At 38.9% G+C, this 23,205-nt stretch overlaps 1 protein-coding gene across 1 annotated transcript in view; it reads left to right on the plus strand.

Moving 5' to 3' along the window:
• Positions 1 to 23,205, plus strand: part of SPTLC3 (serine palmitoyltransferase long chain base subunit 3) — a 144,747-nt gene that overhangs the window by 55,965 nt on the left and 65,577 nt on the right. Inside the window, exons 5-6 of the mRNA XM_044263458.1 lie at positions 18,874 to 18,998; positions 20,963 to 21,056. Coding sequence (XP_044119393.1) covers positions 18,874 to 18,998; positions 20,963 to 21,056 — 219 coding nt within the window. The remainder of the gene's footprint in view (positions 1 to 18,873; positions 18,999 to 20,962; positions 21,057 to 23,205) is intronic.

Consider the following 23,205-nt stretch of genomic DNA (forward strand, 5'->3'; position numbering starts at 1 on the left):
AAAGCACATACCCTCCCCAATGTCCATAACCCTACCCCCCTTCTCCCAACCCCCCTCCCCCCAGCAACCCACAGTTTGTTTCATGAGATTAAGAGTCACTTATGGTTTGTCTCCCTCCCTATCCCATCTTGTTTCATGGATTCTTCTCCTACCCACTTAAGCCCCCATGTTGCATCACCACTCCCTCATATCAGAGAGATCATATGATAGTTGTCTTTCTCCGCTTGACTTATTTCGCTAAGCATGATACGCTCTAGTTCCATCCATGTTGTCGCAAATGGCAAGATTTCGTTTCTTTTGATGGCTGCATAGTATTCCATTATGTATATATACCACATCTTCATGATCCATTCATCTGTTGATGGACATCTAGGTTCTTTCCATAGTTTGGCTATTGTGGACATTGCTGCTATAAACTTTCGGGTGCACGTGCCCCTTTGGATCACTACGTTTGTATCTTTAGGGTAAATTCCCAGTAGTGCAATTGCTGAGTCATAGGGCAGTTCTATTTTCAACATTTTGAGGAACCTCCATGCTGTTTTCCAGAGTGGTTGCACCAGCTTGCATTCCCACCAACAGTGTAGGAGGGTTCCCCTTTCTCCACATCCTCGCCAGCATCTGTCATTTCCTGACTTGTTGATTTTAGCCATTCTGACTGGTGTGAGGTGATATCTCATTGTGGTTTTGATTTGTATTTCCCTGATGCCGAGTGATATGGAGCACTTTTTCATGTGTCTGTTGGCCATCTGGATGTCTTCTTTGCAGAAACGTCTGTTCATGTCCTCTGCCCATTTCTTGATTGGATTATTTGTTCTTTGGGTGTTGAGTTTGTTAAGTTCTTTATAGATTTTGGACACTAGTCCTTTATCTGATATGTCGTTTGCAAATATCTTCTCCCATTCTGTCAGTTGTCTTTTGGTTTTGTTAACTGTTTCCTTTGCTGTGCAAAAGCTTTTGATTTTGATGAAATCCCAAAAGTTCATTTTTGCCCTTGCTTCCCTTGCCTTTGGCGATGTTCCTAGGAAGATGTTGCTGCGGCTGAGGTCGAAGAGGTTGCTGCCTGTGTTCTCCTCAAGGATTTTGATGGATTCCTTTCTCACATTGAGGTCCTTAATCCATTTTGAGTTTATTTTTGTATGTGGTGTAAGGAAATGGTCCAATTTCATTTTTCTGCACGTGGCTGTCCAATTTTCCCAACACCATTTATTGAAGAGGCTGTCTTTTTTCCATTGGACATTCTTTCCTGCTTTGTCGAAGATTAGTTGACCATAGAGTTGAGGGTCTATTTCTGGGCTCTCTATTCTGTTCCATTGGTCTATGTGTCTGTTTTTGTGCCAGTACCATGCTGTCTTGATGATGACAGCTTTGTAATAAAGCTTGAAGCCCGGAATTGTGATGCCACCAACTTTGGCTTTGTTTTTCAATATCCCTTTGGCTATTCGAGGTCTTTTCTGGTTCCATATAAATTTTAAAATTATTTGTTCCATTTCTTTGAAAAAGATGGATGGTACTTTGATAGGAATTGCATTAAATGTGTAGATTGCTTTAGGTAGCATAGACATTTTCACAATATTTATTCTTCCAATCCAGGAGCATGGAACATTTTTCCATTTCTTTGTGTCTTCCTCAATTTCTTTCATGAGTACTTTATAGTTTCCTGAGTATAGATTCTTAGCCTTTTTGGTTAGATTTATTCCTAGGTATCTTATGGTTTGGGGTGCAATTGTAAATGGGATTGACTCCTTAATTTCTCTTTCTTCTGTCTTGTTGTTGGTGTAGAGAAATGCAACTGATTTCTGTGCATTGATCTTATATCCTGACACTTTACTGAATTCCTGTATAAGTTCTAGCAGTTTTGGAGTGCAGTCTTTTGGGTTTTCCACATAGAGTATCATATCATCTGCGAAGAGTGATAATTTGACTTCTTCTTTGCCGATTTGGATGCCTTTAATTTCCTTTTGTTGTCTGATTGCTGAGGCCAGGACTTCTAGTACTATGTTGAATAGCAGTGGTGATAATGGACATCCCTGCCGTGTTCCTGATCTTAGTGGAAAAGCTTTCAGTTTTTCTCCATTGAGAATGATATTTGCAGTGGGTTTTTCATAGATGGCTTTGATGATATTGAGGTATGTGCCCTCTATCCCTACACTTTGAAGGGTTTTGATCAGGAAGGGATGCTGTACTTTGTCAAATGCTTTTTCAGCATCTATTGAGAGTATCATATGGTTCTTGTTCTTTCTTTTATTGATGTGTTGTATCACATTGACTGATTTGCGGATGTTGAACCAACCTTGCAGCCCTGGGATAAATCCCACTTGGTCGTGGTGAATAATCCTTTTAATGTACTGTTGAATCCTATTGGCTAGTATTTTGGTGAGAATTTTTGCATCTGTGTTCATCAAGGATATTGGTCTATAGCTCTCTTTTTTGATGGGATCCTTGTCTGGTTTTGGGATCAAGGTGATGCTGGCCTCATAAAATGAGTTTGGGAGTTTTCCTTCCATTTCTATTTTTTGGAACAGTTTCAGGAGAATAGGAATTAGTTCTTCTTTAAATGTTTGGTAGAATTCCCCCGGGAAGCCATCTGGCCCTGGGCTTTTGTTTGTTTGGAGATTTTTAATGACTGTTTCAATCTCCTTACTGGTTATGGGTCTGTTCAGGCTTTCTATTTCTTCCTGGTTCAATTTTGGTAGTTTATATGTTTCTAGGAATGCATCCATTTCTTCCAGATTGTCAAATTTGTTGGCGTAGAGTTGCTCATAGTATGTTCTTATAATAGTTTGTATTTCTTTGGTGTTAGTTGTGATCTCTCCTCTTTCATTCATGATTTTATTTATTTGGGTCCTTTCTCTTTTCTTTTTGATAAGTCTGGCCAAGGGTTTATCAATTTTATTAATTCTTTCAAAGAACCAGCTCCTAGTTTGGTTGATTTGTTCTATTGTTTTTTTGGTTTCTATTTCATTGATTTCTGCTCTGATCTTTATGATTTCTCTTCTACTGCTGGGCTTAGGGTTTCTTTCTTGTTCTTTCTCCAGCTCCTTTAGGTGTAGGGTTAGGTTGTGTACCTGAGACCTTTCTTGTTTCTTGAGAAAAGCTTGTACCGCTATATATTTTCCTCTCAGGACTGCCTTTGTTGTGTCCCACAGATTTTGAACCGTTGTATTTTCATTATCATTTGTTTCCATGATTATTTTCAATTCTTCTTTAATTTCCTGGTTGACCCATTCATTCTTTAGAAGGATGCTGTTTAGTCTCCATGTATTTGGATTCTTTCCAAACTTCCTCTTGTGGTTGAGTTCTAGCTTCAGAGCATTGTGGTCTGAAAATATGCAGGGAATGATCCCAATCTTTTGATACCGGTTGAGTTCTGATTTAGGACCCAGGATGTGATCTATTCTGGAGAATGTTCCATGTGCACTAGAGAAGAATGTGTATTCTGTTGCTTTGGGATGAAATGTTCTGAATATATCTGTGATGTCCATCTCATCCAGTGTATCATTTAAGGCCTTTATTTCCCTGTTGATCTTTTGCTTGGATGATCTGTCCATTTCAGTGAGGGGAGTGTTAAAGTCCCCTACTATTATTGTACTATTGTTGATGTGTTTCTTTGATTTTGTTATTAATTGGTTTATATAGTTGGCTGCGCCCACGTTGGGGGCATAGATATTTAAAATTGTTAGATCTTCATGTTGGACAGACCCTTTGAGTATGATATAGTGTCCTTCCTCATCTCTTATTATAGTCTTTGGCTTAAAATCTAATTGATCTGATATAAGGATTGCCACTCCTGCTTTTTTCTGATGTCCATTAGCATGGTAAATTCTTTTCCACCCCCTCACTTTAAGTCTGGAGGTGTCTTCGGGTTTAAAATGAGTTTCTTGGAGGCAACATATAGATGGGTTTTGTTTTCTTATCCATTCTGATACCCTGTGTCTTTTGATTGGGGCATTTAGCCCATTAACATTCAGGGTAACTATTGAGAGATATGATTTTAGTGCCATTTTATTGCCTGTAAGGTGACTGTTACTGTATATTGTCTCTGTTCCTTTCTGATCTACCACTTGTAGGCTCTCTCTTTGCTTAGAGGACCCCTTTCAGTATTTCCTGTAGAGCTGGTTTGGTGTTTGCAAATTCTTTCAGTTTTTGTTTGTCCTGGAAGCTTTTAATCTCTCCTTCTATTTTCAATGATAGCCTAGCTGGATATAGTATTCTTGGCTGCATGTTTTTCTCGTTTAGTGCTCTGAAAATGTCATGCCAGCTCTTTCTGGCCTGCCAGGTCTCTGTGGATAAGTCAGCTGCCAATCTAATACTTTTACCATTGTATGTTACAGACTTCTTTCCCCGGGCTGCTTTCAGGATTTTCTCTTTGTCACTAAGGCTTGTAAATTTTACTATTAGGTGACGGGGTGTGGGCCTATTCTTACTGATTTTGAGGGGCGTTCTCTGAACCTCCTGAATTTTGATGCTCGTTCCCTTTGCCATATTGGGGAAATTCTCCCCAATAAATCTCTCCAGTATACCTTCTGCTCCCCTCTCTCTTTCTTCTTCTTCTGGAATCCCAATTATTCTAATGTTGTTTCGTCTTATGGTGTCACTTATCTCTCGAATTCTCCCCTCATGGTCCAGTAGCTGTTTGTCCCTCTTTTGCTCAGCTTCTTTATTCTCTGTCATTCGGTCTTCTATATCGCTAATTCTTTCTTCTGCCTCATTTATCCTAGCAGTGAGAGCCTCCATTTTTGATTGAACTTCATTAATAGCTTTTTTGATTTCAATTTGGTTAGATTTTAGTTCTTTTATTTCTCCAGAAAGGGCTTTTATATCTCTGGAGAGGGTTTCTCTAATATCTTCCATGCCTTTTTCAAGCCCGGCTATAACCTTGAGAATTGTCATTTTGAACTCTAGATCTGACATATTACCAATGTCTGTATTGATTAGGTCCCTAGCCTTCGGTACTGCCTCTTGTTCTTTTTTTTGTTGTGAATTTTTCCGCCTTGTCATTTTGTCCAGCTAAGAGTATATGAAGGAGCAAGTAAAATACTAAAAGGGTGGCAACAATCCTAGGAAAATATGCTTTAACCAAATCAGAAGAGATCCCAAATCATGCGGGGGGATTTCTCCCCCCTCACGATTGGGTGAGGGATCTCCTCTGATTGGGATCTCCTTTGATTGGGATCTCCCAATCTCTTCTGATTGGGATCTCTTCTGATTTGGGGATAAAAAGAGGTTCAAAAAGAAAGAAAGAAAAAAAAAGAATTAAAAAAAAAGAAAATGAATAAAGAAAAGTATAAAAAAGCAAAATATATATATATTAGATAATCTAGTTAAAAATCATTAAAAAAGAAAAGGGTAAAATTATAAAAAATTTTAGAAGAAGAGAAAAAAAAATGAAAAAGAAAAAAAAAATAAATTAACTGCAAGACTAAAAAATCACAGGCAGAAAGCCATGAGTTCCGTGGTTTGTTTTCTCCTCCTCTGGAATTCTGCTGCTCTCTCCTTGGTATTGAAACTGCACTCCTTGGTAGGTGAACTTGGTCTTGCCTGGATTTCTTGTTGATCTTCTGGGGGAGGGGCCTGGTGTAGTGTTTCTCAAGTGTCTTTGCCCCAGGCGGAATTACACCGCCCTTACCAGGGGCCGGGCTGAGTGATCTGCTCGGCCTTGCTTTCAGGAGCCTTTGTTCCCTGAGCGCTATCCGTAGAGTTCCGGAGGACGGAAATACAAATGGCGGCCTCCTGGTCTCAGGCCCGGAGGAGCCGAGAGCCCAGGGCCCGCTCCCCTGTGCGCCCTCAGCGAACAGCTCCTAGTACCTCGCGTCTGCCTAACCTCCGGCCGCGCTCTGAGCTCACCGAGCTTGTGACCGGTTCAAGGCAACTCCGAGCTGCGAGCTTACTGTCGGCTCTGTCTCTGCAGCCGGCTTTCCCGTTCCAATATCCGCAAGCTCTGCGACACTCAGACACCCCCGATCCTTCTGTGACCCCGCGGGACCTGAGGTCACGCCGACCCCGTGTGGGCTTCGCCCCGGTTTAGCCTCCGGAGCGATGTCCCTCAGCGGAACAGACTTTTAAAAGTCCTGATTCTGTGCTCCGCTGCTCCGCCGCTTGCCGGGAGCCGGCCCCTCCCCCCGGGGTCTATCTTCCCGTAGCTTTGGATTCACTTCTCCGCCAGTCCTACCTTTCAGAAAGTGGTTTTTTTTCTGTTTCTAGAATTGCTGTTCTTCTCTTCGATCTGCCGATGGATTTGCAGGTGTTTGCAATCTTTAGATAAGCTCTCTAGCTGATACCCTGCTAGCTGAGGTAGTCTCAGCCTGCTACTTCTCCACCATCTTGACTCCTCCCTCGGCATCTGTGTTTTAATAAGTCGCTAGAGGTGATTTTGTTGAGCGGCAACCAGAGTAGACAACCGCTGAACAAAATTTGACAAACAAGCACTTAACAACAACAACAAAAAGTATGTAAGGAATTAACACTGTAAATCCAACAGTATAGTCAAATAACAAGATACCATGATCAAGTAGTTCTTTGAGGGAACTATGAGGATAGTTAACTGAATAATAAAACAATTCATAAGATTGAAAAATCCTAGAAGAAAACATACGATTATCTTGATAGGTGACACTAAAACATTTATAAAATTCAGTATCTGTTCCTAATACAATTTTTTTAAGATTTTATTTATTTATTTGACAGACAGAGATCACAAGTAAGCAGAGAGGAAGGCAGAGAGAGAGAAAAGGAAGCAAGGCTCCCCAGTGAGCAGAGAGCCTGATGTGGAGCTCAATCCCAGGATTCTGAGATCATGAACTGAGCCAAAGGCAAAGGCATAACTCACTGAGCCACCCAGGCACCCCCCAATACAAATTTTAATAGAATTAAAATAGGAGATCCAGAATGCAATAAAAAACACCTACTTCAAACAAAGAGACTGTACTGTATTTTGTGATGAGACACTAGAAACTTTCACTTTAGAGTCAGAAAAAAGAGGAAGATGTGTTTATCTACCATTTTTATTAACCTGGGAAAGAACTAGACAACATGATTTCATTTTTCATTCTCTTAAGTCGATACAGATTTATTGAAGGCCTACCATGTGACAGAATAAGAAGGATGGGTATAGTAAGAGGTAAACTAACCATTATTTGTAGATGATCTGATTGCTCACCTCTCTGGTTTTCAAGCTGTGATCTGTGAGGAGCAAAGGGAACCTCTGCAGGTTCTCTTCATGGGGCCACCATCAATGTGAGAGGGAGCTAGGCAGAAACGACAAGAGTTTGGGTCTACTTTCTTCCAATTTACAAATCTGAATAATCAAAAATTTATTAGAAATAATAAATTTCCAATAAAAAACTCAATAAAGACTTATTGCATGTAGACCAACTTTTAAAATTCATAAAGTCAGTAATTAACAATCAGAAAATATATTGGAGAAATTATATTAAATGAACATGAGCAAAACTAGCAAACACCTAGGGAATTCTGTTGAAAATATTTAGAAACTCTTTGAAGAAAACTATAAAACTTTTGTAAAAGACTTAAAAGAAGATTCAAAAAAATTGAGATAACAAATCCTACAAGGGAATGACCTGGTGTTACATTTCTATCAGTACTTCTCCAAATAGATATGTGAATTGAACACCATCCCAATGACATCAATAGATGGGGAGAAGAGTTGTGAGACTAAATGGAAGTCTAGAGACAGACACACCTTGGAATACTCATTCGTATACAATGAGAACAATTTTGAAATCAGTTGGAAAAAGGCCAATTTTGTCATATGTAGTATTATGATAACTAGCTGATCACAGAAGGAAATAAGTTAGATCCCTACCTCACACACTATATCTCAGTAAATTCTGCTTGTGTAAATTGCAAATGCATTTGAGATTGAAATATAAAAAATAAGAACCGCCACCACCACCAGAAATAACTACATAAGTAAAATAGAAACTGAATGGATAACTGAAGTGATGAATGAATGAACAAATGAACAGAGTAAAGGGACCTCATCAATTCAAATACAAAATGCGCTTGTATGCTTTCCTCGGTTAGGGGCCTGCTAAGATTGTCAGGCTGTCATTCCTTTGATGAGTGCAACCTCCCTGTCCAAATCCCTTCAGCCTGCTTTGACAAAATATCACAGCCTGGTGGCTTGTAAACAACAAAGTTCATTTCTCACAGTTCTGGAGGTTGCCAGCATGGTCAGGTGAGGGCCCTTTTCCATGGTGCAAACTTCGGGTTGTACCCTCACGTGGTGGAAGGGAGGTGCCAGCTGTCTGAACCTCTTTTATAAGGACACTAATCCTATTTACGAAGGCTCCACCTCTATGACCTAATCACTTCCCAAAGGCCCCACCTCTTATTACCATCGTTTTGGCCATTAGGTTTCCAATTTTGGAGAGATATAAACATTCATCCACAGGAGCCTCTGTTCTAGACCTGTCGCTTGTAATCACCCTTTGATTCTGTAACCCATAATGACCTCCAGTGGAACTCCCCCTACCTGGCAGTATGTCCTCTTAGTGGGAGGGACCCATCTGAAATGACTTCCAGGCTGACTCCATGCAACACAAGCCACCCTTGTCTGTAGAAAACAAGCACTCTTCCCTGCTAGAGGAAAGACAGCTTGCTCCCACCCCAGCCTCTAGACACAACTACTTTCCCTTTAGACTTGTCAAACCTCATTCAGACAGTAGTCTCCTGTGTCCTCATGCTCCAGAGAACCAAAGAAAGCACATCCAGAAATCATGGGGGAAAGAGCCAACAAAATGAAGCATTTAAACTTCTCTACATAAAAACCATGTCAACAAAGTTGAAAGTCAAGGAACGAAATTAGAAAAGGTTATGCAAAATATAAGACAAAATGTTAATATTCTTAACACAAAGACTTACAAATCAGGAGAAAAGGACATCCCAACTTAAGAAGTGGCCTAAGAATTTGCAGCGATGTGGATGGAACTAGAGAGTATTATGCTAAGCAAATTAAGTCAGTCAGAGAAAGACAATTATCATATGATCTCTCTGATATGAGGAATTTGAGAGGCAAGGCAGGGGGTCATGGGGGGAAGGGAGGAGAAAAAAAATGAATCAAGATGGGACCAGGGAGGGAGACAAACCATAAGAGACTCTAAATCTCAGGAAACAAACTGAGAGTTGTGGGGTGTTGGGGGGGGTGTGATGGTAGGGATAGGATGGCTGGGTGATGGAAATACTGGGGAGGGTATGTGCTATGGTGAGTGCTGTGAATTGTGTAAGCCTGATGATTTACAGACCTGCACCCCAGAAGCAAATAATACATTATATGTTAATTTAAAAAAAAAAGTGGGCCAAGATTTTGGGAAAGTCAAGAGGTAAAACATGCGCAGTCCAAATTGCGTAATGTTTCTCAAGATTTTTTTAATCACTCTCTCTTCTGATATTTTAATATATCAGATATACTATATCTGCAATATTAGTATATTATTGCAGATATAGTATATCTGCAATATAGGTCATGGATATCTGTGCCTTATACATAGAGTAAGTTATCTGTCCTTCCTCCAAGAACAGATTGTCAACCCTTTGGGACCAATATCATAGCTGTTGAGAATGCAAACGAAAGTAATTACCCTTCAGGGGAAGTAGATGCTGACCAGAAGGGGGCACGATGGGACTTCTTGGGTGCTGTCTATACCGTTTTTGAGGATTTTTTTATGCAGTAATATGTGTGTGTTCCTTTTTGAAACCTCATAGGGCTCGATACTTAAAATTCGTTTTCTTTTCTACAAGTATGTTATAGTGTGATGAAAATTTTACATTAAAAAGTAGATCCAGTACACAAAATGGCAATTAAGGGAAAAAAGAAATATAAGTAGCCAATGAAAGTGTGGAAAATACTCTGTCCCATTAATAGTCAAAGACTGATTAAGACAGAGTTACCATTTTCCACATAATTGACAAAAGTTAAAAAAAAAAAAAAAAGTAATACCCCATTAGAGCCACCTGGGTGGCTTAGTCGGTTAAGCATCTGCCTTAGGCTCAGGTCATGATCTCAGGGTCCTGAGTTACAGCCCTACATCAGGATTCCTGCTCAGGAAGGAATCTGCTTCTCCTTCTTCTTTGGTCCCTCCCCCTCCTGGTGCTCTCTCTCTCACTCAAAAAAATAAATAAAATCTTTAAAAAATAATAATATCCCATAGTTTCAAAGGAATAAAGAAAAGGACACCCTTACATACTGTTAATAGAGTACATTGGAAGGCAATTTAAAAATATTTCAACAGAAAGCCATTTAACTCAGAAATTTTGTTTCAAGAAATTTTGCCTTAAAATTTTTGAATAAGTGTTCTAAGATGTGTGATCTAGAATAATCAATGTAATATGTTTAATAATAGTAAAATTTGGAGAAAATAAGTGAGTTTCCAATAATAGGAAATTGATTAACTATACTTCAAAGATCTGTTTAACATAATGCTATTTAACCGTGCAAAATTACAATGCAGTTTCTTAGCAGGGTGGTTGAGAGCAAAGGCTCTGGAATTAGTTTGCTTGGATTCAAATCCTCATTCTCCGCTTTAACCAGCTAGGGCCTGAGAGAAACTCTATGCTTTCCCAGTCCTCAATATTCTGAAAACAGAAAATACATTGTTAAGAGAATACAACAAGTTACAGAAGAGTATGTTTACTATGAATCCATCTTTAAACATATATTTTACTTGGATATTTGCATTGATAAGGATGATTATATTTTATTTTGTAGTATCTTCTGATTTTTCCACAATGAGCTCACATTTCCCCAGTTAATGATTTCCTTAAAAGTCAACAGGAGTCTAAAATGAAGGCACAGACTTATGAAAATTGTTCTGGCATTTCCAAGACTTGCCCACTGAATCAGACTGACCAAATGTCCCAGTCTCCTGAGGGGACCCCACTATGGGCTATGTGGATTCTTGAGTTTACACCAGTGGTTCTCAAGCTTTAGCTTACATCAGATATCACCTGCAAGGCTTGGAAAAATACAGGTTATTGGCCCTACCTACAGAGTTTCTGGTTTAGCCCTGTTGGAATAGAACCCAAGATCTCACATTTCCAATGACTTCCCAGGCATTGCCCATGTTGCTGCTCTGGAGACTACACTTTGGGAATCAATGGATACTATCTAGCATGGCTGACTTTCTTGACCAAATTAGTCAAATCTTTTCCAAAATGCAATGGTCTTTTACTTTATGTGGAGTGAGTACCACACATGGCTGGGGGATGAGGTCTATAAATAATAACTGGAAAGGAGGTAAAAGACAAGCCAGAAAATCAATGCAGCAAGTTAATTTTGATAGCTGAGGACATGGTGCCACACACGGCTGCTCTAGATTTCCAAATCCAAGAAAGGTTAAACTCGGGCAAACTGAACAGAAACTTTTGTTTCCTTTCTTCCGCCTACCCCCACTTTTATTCTACAAGGGTATTTAGTTTCTTGGTCTTTCTTTCCCTGGTTAAGAGCAGATACTTTGTAACAATATTATTTGGAAGTCTATGTTCTGTAAATCCTTTGTGCTGGAGCAACTGTTAGTCAGAGGTTCCTTCTAAGAAAACAAATTCGTGGAATGCCACAAGGAAAGCTCATCTCTACTAGGAGACTTCTTCCTTTGAGAAGGAAAGCCTTGTGCTTGATTCAGCTCAACAGGGAAACTTGAAGACTAAGTACACCTCAAAACTGCTTGGTGGAGAATATTCATTCAAATTGTAGTTACAACTTTTAAGAAGTAGCCTTCAAATATTTTCATCTTAAAGACACCAGAGAGGACGCATTAACTCAGGAATCGATATGACTGGTTATATTGGGAAATCACTTTTCATTTTCAAGTTTGACATGTGAATTTTATGCTAGTTGTAATGTACCAACTTGCTGAAATTTCTATTTCTCAGCTTGAGAACATGGTCCTAAATCCCTTGATAGTTCGTCTCCCTCTTTATCTTCCTAAAGCTTTCTGCTAGCATCTCATTCAAATTTGCAAGGCTCTTTCTGTGTTTCTTCCTCAAATATTTGTGTCTAGATCCAGGAAATGTCTCATTAGTCTGAACTATTGAAAAAGGGGCCAGCCTGAGTGTGTACACTGTCAAAATTAAATCAATTTCAAATAAATATCATCTTATGGCCTTCAAGTTCCTATGCAAATAAGCAGCTTCTAACAAATTGCTACCAAGTAGAGATTTTGTTTTCTTTTTTAAAAAAAAAAAGCAATTGTAATTAACACAGTTTTACACAAACCAATGCCATAAACATGCTCTAAAACTGTGCATTTGATTAAATAAGCTGTAAACATCCCCACATCAATGAGTTTCAGCTTCTTAATTTACAACAGCAAAACTCTTCTTCATAAACAGTGCTGATTCCTCTCTGACGAAATTATTGTAAATTCAGATTAATGAGATTTCATTCCATTTCTCTCAAGCCTCTTTATTTTCCTTTAAGAGTATTTGTAACGGGAAACAGACTCTTGGAGGAATTGTTTGAGAGTAGGAAAATGAAAGTACCTCTTGGTTTCTGAAAGTCTTTGGGCAATTTCCTGATACCTGTTATAGTTCTGACAAGGTAATTGCCTTCTCTTGACAATGACAGAAATAACAGCACAACCAAATTGCAACTAGCAGAGATATTTCTGCAAGTGTAGATTTGGCCTTTTAAGTCAACAAAGCCAGGCAGGCGTAACAACTCAACAAGATATCCCAATAATTTTATGTAAGTAAAATACTTGCCAGAGAGGTAATACCTGGGTTGACTGAACAAAGTTGAAACTCATAGAATTTCAGAATATGTGGCTTTTGCACCATCTTCTTTCCACCCACACAAATAACATAAAATGAGATACATGAAGCCTAGGGTTTTTTAATAAGCTGCCAATCAATGTTTTTGCGGTCGGTAGGCTGAAAAGTCAAAAGTAGAGACCAGTTCTCCTGAGTCCCACTGAAGAACTCTTGACACTAGCCCATACTGTTCATAGCTAAAATCGGAGACCATCTGCATCGAGAGTCACCAGACTATTCCAGCTGCCTCCTGCTTTTGTATTGCCTGAAGGTCACAAGTAGTTTTTATGCTTTTAAGTGGTTGAAAAAATAAAAATACTATTTTGCAACTTGTGAAATTACATAGAATTCAAATTTCAGTATCCACAAATAAAGTTTTATTGGCACACACCCAAAGCCATTCCTTTGTGTATTGTCTATGGGTGCTTGCACTTTACAATAACAGGGTGGAACAGAGACCATCTGGCCCACAAAGTCCAAACTATTTTCTCTCTGGCCCTCCATAACATGTTTGCTGTTGTAGATAAGCACCTGCCCTCATGGCAACTTGGGAAGAAGAACCCTCTAGATTTATTAACAATTGTCCAGATTTCCAAATCCACGGCACATCAATGTACATCAAAGTTTGTCTCTTTTTACTTCATTTAGACAAGAAATCCTATTATATCCAAACACATTGAGGATACAGATTATCTTTCATTGACATCAGCACCTATGTATATCCTTTATAGCCACCGATACCAACTTGAGGAAGACCAAGGGCATTGTCAATGTTTGCCCCTAACTTCCCACATCTATATCCCCAGTTCAAGCGCAGTGGCTCAGATTGGGATGATATCCATGGCACATTTGGAACAGCCAGGTGAGCCTGCTGACAGGTTGTCACGACAAAGGCCAAATTTCTCCTAAATCAAGTCTAAGAAACAATCTACAAACAGGACAAAAAGGGACTACACTCACAGTTTGGGAAATAGTCTTCACATGTACTGCACAGGAAGAATTGGTGGTGGTGAAATAGGCTTATTAATAACACCCACACTCTTTACTATTACTCAGCATCCGTTTGAAAGCCAGCAGTCTTTGTGTTCTGACTAAAAAGTATGAGCCAGTCAGTATCAGTAAAAATCCAGCAGAAGTACACAGTCCATAAACATAACACTGGTATTTTCTCCTGTGTCTGATTTTTATTGATTTGACTGATGGCGGCAAGCCCAGTGTTTGGCACATGGAGATACCATTGAGAGAGCTGGGAAGAGGAGACATCCAACTTGTATTTATTCTTTTATTCACAAAGCAGGTTTTCAGTATCCCATTGGGCAAATAAACCTTCAGGATGAGAACAAGTGTCAATATATGCACAACATAGCAATTTGGAGATCCATTGCCAATTTGTGACTGTGGTTGACCTACAGAGACTAAAAAAACACTAAAGTCAGAGAGAAAGAGAAATAAAAATCACCATGAATTTATCTGTACCTTGGGTAAGGACTGCAGCCCTACTTTCACGGGTTTAAAAACACTTCCCATATTTACATAACAAAGACAAAATGTTGAATATAATTATTAGAACCACTCAAGTACTCAGACCACCAACTTCAACTTGACATGACTCAGACATCTCCACCCAATTAGGATCTGGTCTGAATGTTTGCAGGAAGCAAGCTCATCCAGTTTTTGTGACGGCTTTGTTTCCCCAAGGCCTTCCTACATTTTAGTTCTTCATTGTGAAGAGCAGGAGGAGGAAAGCAGCACTCGATTAATACACATGAGCCATTCTTTCAGTATTCCTTAATGAACACCCAATCCAGACAGCCCAGCCTAACTTTGAGAGGCATGGCTTCCTGATGTAGAAAACATCCAGACATTCTGAGACTCTCTCATAACTGTTTATTAAGTTTGAGCTGTGAGCACCAAACAGAGATATTCTATAAAAATGGGAATTGGGAGTGGGGACTGTTATTTTCCACAAATGAAGGTAAGCCCCTAGATGCAAAACCACTTGTAACTCAGCTGTGAGACATGTAGTCATAAGAATAGGTATATTTGAATATTAGTTTACTCTCTGCTTGACCACTGGAAATCCAGAAGAAGACCTGATCTGGAGACCTAATATGGACACTTGCATTTCCTCTCTTCCTCTGCACAAGCCAGGGCTAATGAAGAAGACTCACAGAGGGCACTTTCTCAGGATGTTCTTGGATATACCCACTTTTAGTAGTTGCTTGGATGTTTCATTGCTTATAACACATTCAGCATTATCCTAAGGACTTCTAGTGATGCATCTGTTATAGATAAACCCCTGGATGGCAGACTTGGGGAAGATGAAAGTGGAGGAAGACATCACAGAGACTCACCGTGAAGTTCTACTCATTATTTCTGGGTGACTGGGCTGGGACACAGTTATCACCTGACTCTCTAGAAAGGAAAGGGGAAATTTACCAAAGTGGCAATGTTTGGGCACCCTCCATCCTTGCTGGAGGCCTTCTTCAGTTATGGTTGTTTTCAAAGTGGAGCTCATTACCTCATCACCTTGTTGCCCTAGCATCATGTGTCCTCTTGACCTTTTTCCCTGTGACATCCCCTATTCTGGGGTTATTCTCCATCAAAAGACAGCATGCAATTCAACAAGCTCCTACTATGTACCAGTTCTGTGCTATACTGTGTCAGTACTCTGTGGCTGCCAAGATGAACATCCAACACACAGTATCGGCACTCCAACGACTCTTTCTGTAGTAGAGAAGATGGTCTCATGAATGTTCAACTTAGTAAGTGCTATAATCATTATGTGATGAAACTTATGTGATCTCAGAAGAAAATGACCAAATTTGCCTGAGCATCCAAGAAAAGACATCATATGTGGTGGACATCAAATAATGAGTGGGATCTACAAGAAGACCATTATGTGGAAGAAAGATAATTCCCAACATCAGGGAAGCCTAAAACCGCACCTCTCCCAACCTCTCTGGAAATTTTGAGGAGAGGTAACCAGAGGCCACTCAACGTTTTAGTGTGGAAGAGCTTAAGCCAGAACCCGAGGCTGTCATGCCCAGACCAATGGTCTTTTCACTACATATCTTTGGGGCCATTTCCCTTGGGATACAGTATCCCTTAGATAAAAACAAATCTGATGATTGATTATGTGCCCATGTTTTATCTTTAAATTTTAGTATTTCTTTTCTCTCTGTATCTTTGTTAATAAAGATTTTTTTTCTTTTAAAGATTTTATTTATTTATCTGACAGAGAGAGAGAGAGAGAGATCACAAGCAGGCAGAGAGGCAGGCAGAGAGAGAGGAGGAAGCAGGCTCCCCGCTGAGCAGAGAGCCTGATGCGGGGCTTGATCCCAGGACCCTGAGATCATGACCTGAGCCGAAGGCAGCGGCTTAACCACTGAGCCACCCAGACGCCCCTGTTAATAAAGTTTTAAATGACAGTTTGGATTTTTAACTCCCTACTCCCCAAAATTGATTCTGCTAGAATAGTTGTTTTACTATGGTTTCTGACAATTTGGGGGTAAATGAATTTTAGATCAAGAAGAGGCCATCAGCCATCTGTTGTATGACAATGTGACCATTCAGGAAGGGCAGAGATGATCCATGAAATGTCCTCTTTCATATTAAATGCAAAATAACTCTGAACTCACTAATCCATGCCTTCTTCTGCTAGCTGAGGTAGTCTCAGCCTGCTACTTCTCCGCCATCTTGACTCCTCCCCTAATCCATGCCTTCTTAAGTTTAACTCTTCACCATGTTAGCACAGTAAGCAAGATAATTTACCAATTTAATAAAATTCTGGTATCACACTGTGTATAGTAAAATATGTTGATCCTTAGGCTGAAAAAAGCAAGTTTATAGTAGGCCCAAATATGCTAACAATATTCCTCTAATTTAAATCTGAATTAAATCTGCTTCTAAGTTCTGTGGTTGCAAATTACAACATCTCTCCACTAATACATTTTTATGTCCTGTCAAGTGTATCATGTAGAGCAGCACTGTCCAATAAAAATATAATGCAAGACACATGTGGAATGTAAAATTTCTAGTAGCTAGTAGTGTCTAGTAGACACCTGGATGGTTCAGTGGGTTAGGCCTCTGCTTTTAGCTCAGGTCATGATCTTAGGGTCCTCGGACTGAGCCCCGCATTGGACTCTGCTCAGCAGGGAGCCTGCTTCTCCCTCTCTATCTCTGCCTGCCTCTCTGCCTACTTGTGATCTTTCTTTCTGTCAAATAAATAAATAAATAAGATCTTTTTACAAAATAAGATAAATAATAAATAATAAATAAAATTTCTAGTAGCCACATTAAAAAAAGTTTAAAGAAAAGAGGTAAACTTAATTTCATAATATGTTTTGTTTGACCTAAAATATCCAAAATGGTATCATTTAAAGAAGTAACCAATATAGGGCACCTGGGTGGCTCAGTGGGTTAAAACCTCTGCCTTCGGCTCAGGTCATGATCCCAGAGTCCTGGGATCGAGCTCGGCATCGGGCTCTCTGCTCAGCAGAGAGCCTGCTTCCTCTTCTCTCTGCCTGCCTCTCTGCCTGCTTGTGATCTATCTGTCAAATAAATTTAAAAAATAAAATAAAATAAAAAGTAATCAATATAAAAATATTGATGAACTGTTTTACATTATTTTATTGTTGTTGTTGTTGTACTAAGCATTCAAAAAATAATGTATATTTTACTCTTACTGGATATCTCAATTCGGACACTAAATTTTCATTGTTTAAAGTGAAATAAGTAGAATATAATCCTACGTGAATAATAAATTGTGCTCAATGGAAAATATTTTACAGTACTTCCATTTCTTTTTAAAAATTTTATTTACTTATTTGAAAGACAGAGATCACAAGTAGGCAGAGAGGCAAGGGGGAAGCAAGCTCCCTGCTGAGCAGGGAGCCCAACGTGGGACTCGATCCCAGGACCCTGAGATCATGACCTGAGTTGAAGACAGAGGCTTAACCCACTTAAGCCACCCAGGCACCCCACAGTGCTTCCATTTGTAAGCTTAAATAAAGTTAACTAAAATTAAATGCAATTTAAAACTCTCACACTAACCAGATGTAGCTATTGGCTACTATATTGGACACAGCAGATCTAGAAGTTAAAGTGATGGCAAAAAGAAAAATATGAGGCTCATTAACATTTACTCTTAGTAAGGCATAGAGGTAATGTATGAGAAGGAATCAGAGCATAAGCATATAAAAGGTAGCAGAGTGGTAAAAACGTGAACTTTGGAGTTAGACCAGATTATCTCTGTTGGTTTTCATCGGTGACCTCTTTATACCTCAGCTCTCTAATCTGTAAAGTAATGATATCTGCTTTATGGCGCTTTTAAGATTAAATGAGATAACCTAAATAGTGGGCTTTGAAATCTAGCACATTCCAAAGGTTTGCTAAGTTGTAACTAGATTTACTAATATCTATAGAAATCATGGGATCTGTTTGGATTTAAGTGCAGGACCCCTCGGAAGGGGTTATAATTTAATTAATCACCTGAGGGAGGTAGGATGAGAGGAGAGAAAAATTATAGTATTTTTTGTAGACTTTATTGCATTATCAGTATTTACATAGAAAAACGTGCCAATCCTAACTATACAGCTCAAAAGATTTTCACAAAGCAAACATACCTGTGTAACCAGCACCCAAATCTAGAAACAAAACATTGAGAGAATCTCAAAGCTCTCATTGTGCTCGCAACAAAATTAACTTAAAATTAACTATACTGGTGGCTAACACTATAGGGTAGGTTTGTCCATTTATAAACTTAATATAAATGGACCCAGCCTATATGAGTGTATAAGGGTCTGACTTCTTGCATTCAACAACATATTTGTGAGATTTTTTTTCATTTTGTTGTATAGTGTAATAGACTCTTCCTTCTCACTACAGTGTTTAATGCCACTATGAAAATATCTCCACAAGGTATTTAGTTTGTCCATTCTACAGTATGTGGACATGTGGGTTGTTTCTTGATGGCAGCTGTGGCAAATATGTCTGCTACATACACTCTTACACATGTCTTTTGGTGATGGGTATGCATGGGATTTTGAGTTTCCAAACTTGTTGAGAAGAGAAGACTCACTCATCCCATGATTTCACATGCAGGAACCTTGGATAAGCATGAAGAATTGGAGAACCTTGTGGCTAAGTTCCTGAATGTAGAAGCAGCTATGGTCTTTGGGATGGGATTTGCAACTAACTCAATGAATATCCCTGCACTAGTCGGAAAGGTGAGAATCTGTCAATATAATTGTCTTCTGCTGTGTTACCCCTAAGAATTACAACTCCGAGCAAGTCCTTCATTAGAAGTATGGGGAAGGTCCTTTTTCTAGGAAAAGCTGATTGAATGTCCAGCTTTTTAAATTAATGTAGCAGCTTAGTCCAACAAATCTGTTTATAATGATGTTCTGTTTATAGAATCACAGTCCTAGATATGGGTCAAATGTCATCTTTGATGATTGTTCAGCAAGATCAATGAGATTTTAAGGCTCTCATGTCCTCACTTACAATGTAGAAAATGCTTATCGGGCATTTATTTGAACATTTTGCACATGCCACTCATTCCATTTATTCATTTAAAAGATCACTTATTGAGAAACAACTTTGTCCACATATAAAGCAAGATACGGGGCATAAAAAGATGAATAAGACCTGTGCCTTATAGATGTATGTCATTTACAGTCTAGTGGGGTAAACAATGCACCAATAAAATGGGATGAATACCACAGAAAAGCCATGCACATCCATTGAGAAGGGCAAAAGAGTTGCTTCCAAGCTCTTCTTGGGAAAGGCTGAGATGCCTGTGCAAAGTGTGTGACATGAGACTGAATCTGTTACTCACCTGTTGAGTTTTTACTGTAAGAGAAGGAAGAGGGAGCCGCATGCATGAAGCACTGAGCTTTGGACAAACTAAAATGTAAGGTTGTCAATGAGGAAGAGACCAGAGATGAAGGCAAGTTGGAAAACGCCTCATATATAGTCATGCTTGAGTACTGGAAATTCTTTCTGAGGGAAAGTGGGAATTTGGTTGGCTCAGTTTAAGTAAGCAAGTGTCAGAACCAGATTTAGGTTTAAAAAAATCTGATTTATGACAACTAAATGCAATATATGATCTTGGATTAGATTCTGCATTGAAGAAAAATAGAAGGAAATTAAACATCTATAAAATAAGACACTGACACCATTAAGACAGTGGGAGAAATGTGAATTCAGGCTATATCTTACGTGATAGCACTTTATGAATTTTGGATTTCTTGGGTATGATCATTATACCGTGATTTAGCCAGAGAATGTCCTTGTTCTTAGTAAATACATGGTGAAGAATTTAGGGGTGAGGTATCATGAGGTTTACAAATAACTGTCAAATGCTCACTAAAAAAATTATAAATACACACAAACACACATCTAGAGTATGGAGGTATGAGAAGATTGCTGACTCTTGCCCCCAAAACTTAAAACATGTCACGTGTGAAGTTTCCAAAATATAAGCAAGACCTCAAAGATTCTGGGTGGCCACAAATGGCCACCAGAATTTGTCTCTGCATTTTTGGTTCACTTGAGCAATTTTAAAATTTAGAAATATTTAAATTAAAAAAAGAAAATTAATTTCACGATTATAATTTATATGCAGTAAATTCGATGGATCTTTATCACTCACCTCAGACTGAGTTGCCATCCACACTTTTCCAAATGCAACTTTTTAGCTGGAAAGCAGTGATGCTTTCGTCTACAAGGATGTCAATACAGAAGAGAATGAGAATAGGAAAACAAGGGCTTGAAAGGCCTTGCAGAAAGGACCCCTGCCCTCCAGAGGGAATACACCAAAACTGTCTCAAATAATCCAACACAGCATGGAAGAACCTCAGCAAACCATAACCCACCCAAAGTATATCCACTCTCCCGTCAAAGATCAACTCTTTAGAAAATGGTAACTGGCATTTAACCAAGGTCTTGAATGATCTTTTCAAATGCAAATGGTTAAAGATGTAATACCTTAAAATAATCCTCATCTTTATCAGCTAATTGTCTACAGGCTGTTATACACATAGACATCAGGTGAAACTTGTCCTTTTAAAATTAAAGAGGATTTGGTGGGTTTATGTTACAGGTCTAAGTTTCTTTCTGTTCCCACATGTTGTGTTTCTTCAATTTTATTTACTCTTTTGTGTGTTTTGTGTGCTTGCTTTCTGAACAGGGATGCCTCATTTTAAGTGATGAGTTAAATCATGCATCCCTTGTACTTGGGGCCCGACTCTCAGGTGCAACCATAAGGATCTTCAAACACAACAGTGAGTATCAATCAATTTATCCCAACATTTACTGCTTGCTTCTAGAGGATAGTAAAGATTATTGATGGGGCTTTGTCCTTGCTCTTCCAACTGGGAATTTAGCCTCATGAAACACAATTATGTTTATATTCACTACTGGCTTGTTAACCTCTGCTGACCTGAAACAAATGGTTGAAGTGCTTTAAACACCCAGATTGCTAAGTGTAACCCAAACACATTAATGTCACTGTTATTAGTGGTCTTGCAATGTAGCCTCTGTAGACATGACTGATCTCGTAGGAGACTGACGTTCGATGATCAGAAGTGTTATAACTCTTCCTTTTCTATAATTCTGTCTTTGAAAGGTTTTAAGACTTAAGTTCTATGTTACAGTCAGGTAAAAAAGTTATGTTCTTCCTTAAAATAATGCCTGCTTTCACTCTTCCCATCCAGAACATGCTTACAATCTAGTAGGAGAAGCAGATATGTCCCTATACTATGACCCATAAATTCCTCATCTTAGAATTTCCAGTGTATGTCCACCCAAAGGCTTGTACAAGAATGTCCGTAGAAGCTTTAGTCATTATAGCCAAGACTGGAAACAACCCAAATTTCTATCAGCAGGAGAATGGAAAAGATCTGTGCTGTATCTATGTAATAAAATATGACCCTCCGATAAAAAAAGAAATACATTACTGATACACACACCATGGATGATTCTCAAGAAAAATTATTTTTAATGAAATAAACCCGACATAAAACAGTATATACTATATGAGTTTATTTATAGTAAATAAAAGAAACTTTTAGGTAAAACTGATCTATGGTGATAGAAATCATAATGATGTTTTCCCCTGATTTTGGGGGAGGAACTTGGTGAGAAGAGGAATAAAGAAACTTTCTGGGATGATAGAAATGTTTGTTATTTTGATTGGGTTGATGTGTACATTCTTATTAAAATTCATTGAATTCTATATTTAAACTCTGTCAGTTTCCTTATAAATAAGTTTTCCTAAAATATAATTGTTATCATATAATATCTTTGGTATTGAAAAGAAAAACATATAGGCTTTGGCCCAAGCATCTGTGTCCTTGTTCAATAGCTTATTAGCATGTGATCCTTGGCAAATTACTTAAACTTCTCAGATCTCAAGTTACCTGTTGCAAAAATGAGGGTAATTACAATGCCTGTTTCACAATATGTTGGAAAAGGCACATAAACTTCTTGCTTAGCATGAAGCCTGGCAATGGAAACTTCTGAGTTGCTTGTATCTGCTGTTATTAGGTTATTATTGTCCTCATCATTTTCATTGCCAGTGCCACTAAAGGACTCTAGAAAACATTATGAAGACCCAGAAGAATGCAGAGGTCATTTCACTTTGGGGACTGCATGAAAATGATAGTATCTGCCAAAGACTTTGGAGGATTAAGAGAATTCTGATCAGAGATAAGGGAAAGGGTATTTCAAATAGAATAATCTGGAGTGTGTAAAAAGCAGCAAAAGCTCTAGCGTGAAGATAAAAAAAGGTCCTGGCCAGTTAAGGTAGAGCCACTAAGATATATATACAAGCGAAGATATATGTACTTGAAGAAGCAACAAAGGTGTTTGGATAGTTCTGCTTCATTTTGGGCTGTTCTCTGGATGAACTGTATTTGCTCAAAGCATTTAGTAACCTCCCCCCTGCACCATGTCTAGTGGCAGTGAAAACAGAGATACAAGCTTTGAGTTATGTTAAAGCTTTGAACAGAATCAGGTGGAAAGGACAATAGGCATATGGAGAGTGAAGGTCAGCTGTCCCCAGAACAGTTGTTGTATACCTTCTCTATGTGTTGTTATATGGAATTTAGCCCAAACTCTACCATTCTCTACTTTTCCCTTGAAGGCTTTATAGGGGTAGTGATAGATGATAGAGAGCGAGAGAGAAGCATATATAAACAACAGAGAGTTTTCTTATTCACTAACCAAGAATTTCCTACTCTAAAAAAAGGGGGGGTGGGCGGGCACCTGGGTGGCTCAGTTGTTAAGCATCTGCCTTCAGTTCAGGTCATGATCCCAGGGTCCTGGGATCGAGCCCCACATCGGGCTCCCTGCTGAGCAGGAAGCCTGCTTCTCCCTCTCCCACTCCCCCTGCTTGTGTTCACTGTCTCGCACTGTGTCTTTCTCTTTCTC

The sequence above is a fragment of the Neovison vison genome, chromosome 8 (genome assembly GCF_020171115.1).
Source record: "Neovison vison isolate M4711 chromosome 8, ASM_NN_V1, whole genome shotgun sequence".
NCBI lineage: Eukaryota > Metazoa > Chordata > Mammalia > Carnivora > Mustelidae > Neogale > Neogale vison.